Raw genomic sequence first — 3,154 nt, forward strand, 5'->3', positions numbered from 1 at the left:
CCCTCTGTGGAACCCCATGCCCTTCACTGGGTGTGGCGGGGAAACAGGACTTTTACTGTGAAAAAATTAGAGTGCTCCAGGCAGGCCTATGCTCGAATACATTAGCATGGAATAATAGAATAGGACGTGTGGTTCTATTTTGTTGGTTTCTAGGACCGCCGTAATGATTAATAGGGACAGTCGGGGGCATCAGTATTCAATTGTCAGAGGTGAAATTCTTGGATTTATTGAAGACTAACTACTGCGAAAGCATTTGCCAAGGATGTTTTCATTAATCAGGAACGAAAGTTAGGGGATCGAAGACGATCAGATACCGTCGTAGTCTTAACCATAAACTATGCCGACTAGGGATCGGACGGTGTTATTTTTTGACCCGTTCGGCACCTTACGAGAAATCAAAGTGCTTGGGCTCCAGGGGGAGTATGGTCGCAAGGCTGAAACTTAAAGAAATTGACGGAAGGGCACCACCAGGGGTGGAGCCTGCGGCTTAATTTGACTCAACACGGGGAAACTCACCAGGTCCAGACACAATGAGGATTGACAGATTGAGAGCTCTTTCTTGATTTTGTGGGTGGTGGTGCATGGCCGTTCTTAGTTGGTGGAGTGATTTGTCTGCTTAATTGCGATAACGAACGAGACCTTAACCTGCTAAATAGCCCGTATTGCTTTGGCAGTACGCTGGCTTCTTAGAGGGACTATCGGCTCAAGCCGATGGAAGTTTGAGGCAATAACAGGTCTGTGATGCCCTTAGATGTTCTGGGCCGCACGCGCGCTACACTGACGGAGCCAGCGAGTACTTCCTTGTCCGAAAGGTCCGGGTAATCTTGTTAAACTCCGTCGTGCTGGGGATAGAGCATTGCAATTATTGCTCTTCAACGAGGAATCCCTAGTAAGCGCAAGTCATCAGCTTGCGTTGATTACGTCCCTGCCCTTTGTACACACCGCCCGTCGCTACTACCGATTGAATGGCTCAGTGAGGCGTCCGGACTGGCCCAGAGAGGTGGGCAACTACCACTCAGGGCCGGAAAGCTCTCCAAACTCGGTCATTTAGAGGAAGTAAAAGTCGTAACAAGGTCTCCGTTGGTGAACCAGCGGAGGGATCATTACCGAGTTTACAACTCCCAAACCCCTGTGAACATACCAATTGTTGCCTCGGCGGATCAGCCCGCTCCCGGTAAAACGGGACGGCCCGCCAGAGGACCCCTAAACTCTGTTTCTATATGTAACTTCTGAGTAAAACCATAAATAAATCAAAACTTTCAACAACGGATCTCTTGGTTCTGGCATCGATGAAGAACGCAGCAAAATGCGATAAGTAATGTGAATTGCAGAATTCAGTGAATCATCGAATCTTTGAACGCACATTGCGCCCGCCAGTATTCTGGCGGGCATGCCTGTTCGAGCGTCATTTCAACCCTCAAGCCCCCGGGTTTGGTGTTGGGGATCGGCGAGCCCTTGCGGCAAGCCGGCCCCGAAATCTAGTGGCGGTCTCGCTGCAGCTTCCATTGCGTAGTAGTAAAACCCTCGCAACTGGTACGCGGCGCGGCCAAGCCGTTAAACCCCCAACTTCTGAATGTTGACCTCGGATCAGGTAGGAATACCCGCTGAACTTAAGCATATCAATAAGCGGAGGAAAAGAAACCAACAGGGATTGCCCTAGTAACGGCGAGTGAAGCGGCAACAGCTCAAATTTGAAATCTGGCTCTCGGGCCCGAGTTGTAATTTGTAGAGGATACTTTTGATGCGGTGCCTTCCGAGTTCCCTGGAACGGGACGCCATAGAGGGTGAGAGCCCCGTCTGGTTGGATGCCAAATCTCTGTAAAGTTCCTTCGACGAGTCGAGTAGTTTGGGAATGCTGCTCTAAATGGGAGGTATATGTCTTCTAAAGCTAAATACCGGCCAGAGACCGATAGCGCACAAGTAGAGTGATCGAAAGATGAAAAGCACTTTGAAAAGAGAGTTAAAAAGTACGTGAAATTGTTGAAAGGGAAGCGTTTATGACCAGACTTGGGCTTGGTTAATCATCTGGGGTTCTCCCCAGTGCACTTTTCCAGTCCAGGCCAGCATCAGTTTTCCCCGGGGGATAAAGACTTCGGGAATGTGGCTCTCTTCGGGGAGTGTTATAGCCCGTTGTGTAATACCCTGGGGGGGACTGAGGTTCGCGCATCTGCAAGGATGCTGGCGTAATGGTCATCAACGACCCGTCTTGAAACACGGACCAAGGAGTCGTCTTCGTATGCGAGTGTTCGGGTGTCAAACCCCTACGCGTAATGAAAGTGAACGCAGGTGAGAGCTTCGGCGCATCATCGACCGATCCTGATGTTCTCGGATGGATTTGAGTAAGAGCATACGGGGCCGGACCCGAAAGAAGGTGAACTATGCCTGTATAGGGTGAAGCCAGAGGAAACTCTGGTGGAGGCTCGCAGCGGTTCTGACGTGCAAATCGATCGTCAAATATGGGCATGGGGGCGAAAGACTAATCGAACCTTCTAGTAGCTGGTTTCCGCCGAAGTTTCCCTCAGGATAGCAGTGTTGAACTCAGTTTTATGAGGTAAAGCGAATGATTAGGGACTCGGGGGCGCTATTTAGCCTTCATCCATTCTCAAACTTTAAATATGTAAGAAGCTCTTGTTGCTTAATTGAACGTGAGCATTCGAATGTATCAACACTAGTGGGCCATTTTTGGTAAGCAGAACTGGCGATGCGGGATGAACCGAACGCGAGGTTAAGGTGCCAGAGTAGACGCTCATCAGACACCACAAAAGGTGTTAGTACATCTTGACAGCAGGACGGTGGCCATGGAAGTCGGAATCCGCTAAGGACTGTGTAACAACTCACCTGCCGAATGTACTAGCCCTGAAAATGGATGGCGCTCAAGCGTCTCACCCATACCTCGCCCTCAGGGTAGAAACGATGCCCTGAGGAGTAGGCGGACGTGGAGGTCAGTGACGAAGCCTAGGGCGTGAGCCCGGGTTGAACGGCCTCTAGTGCAGATCTTGGTGGTAGTAGCAAATACTTCAATGAGAACTTGAAGGACCGAAGTGGGGAAAGGTTCCATGTGAACAGCGGTTGGACATGGGTTAGTCGATCCTAAGCCATAGGGAAGCTCCGTTTCAAAGGTGCACTTTGCACCGTCTGGCGAAAGGGAAGCCGG

At 50.3% G+C, this 3,154-nt stretch overlaps 1 protein-coding gene across 1 annotated transcript; it reads right to left on the reverse strand.

Annotated features, from left to right (window-relative positions):
* Positions 1 to 2,017: 2,017 nt before the first annotated feature.
* Positions 2,018 to 2,464, reverse strand: FFUJ_14433 (uncharacterized protein; the record flags this gene model as incomplete). Its single annotated transcript, XM_023571280.1, has 1 exon — positions 2,018 to 2,464. One exon carries the CDS (start codon positions 2,462 to 2,464, stop codon positions 2,018 to 2,020), a length of 447 nt encoding a protein of 148 aa, XP_023427131.1.
* Positions 2,465 to 3,154: the final 690 nt, after the last annotated feature.

Source organism: Fusarium fujikuroi, chromosome FFUJ_chr02 (genome assembly GCF_900079805.1).
Source record: "Fusarium fujikuroi IMI 58289 draft genome, chromosome FFUJ_chr02".
Classification (NCBI taxonomy): domain Eukaryota; kingdom Fungi; phylum Ascomycota; class Sordariomycetes; order Hypocreales; family Nectriaceae; genus Fusarium; species Fusarium fujikuroi.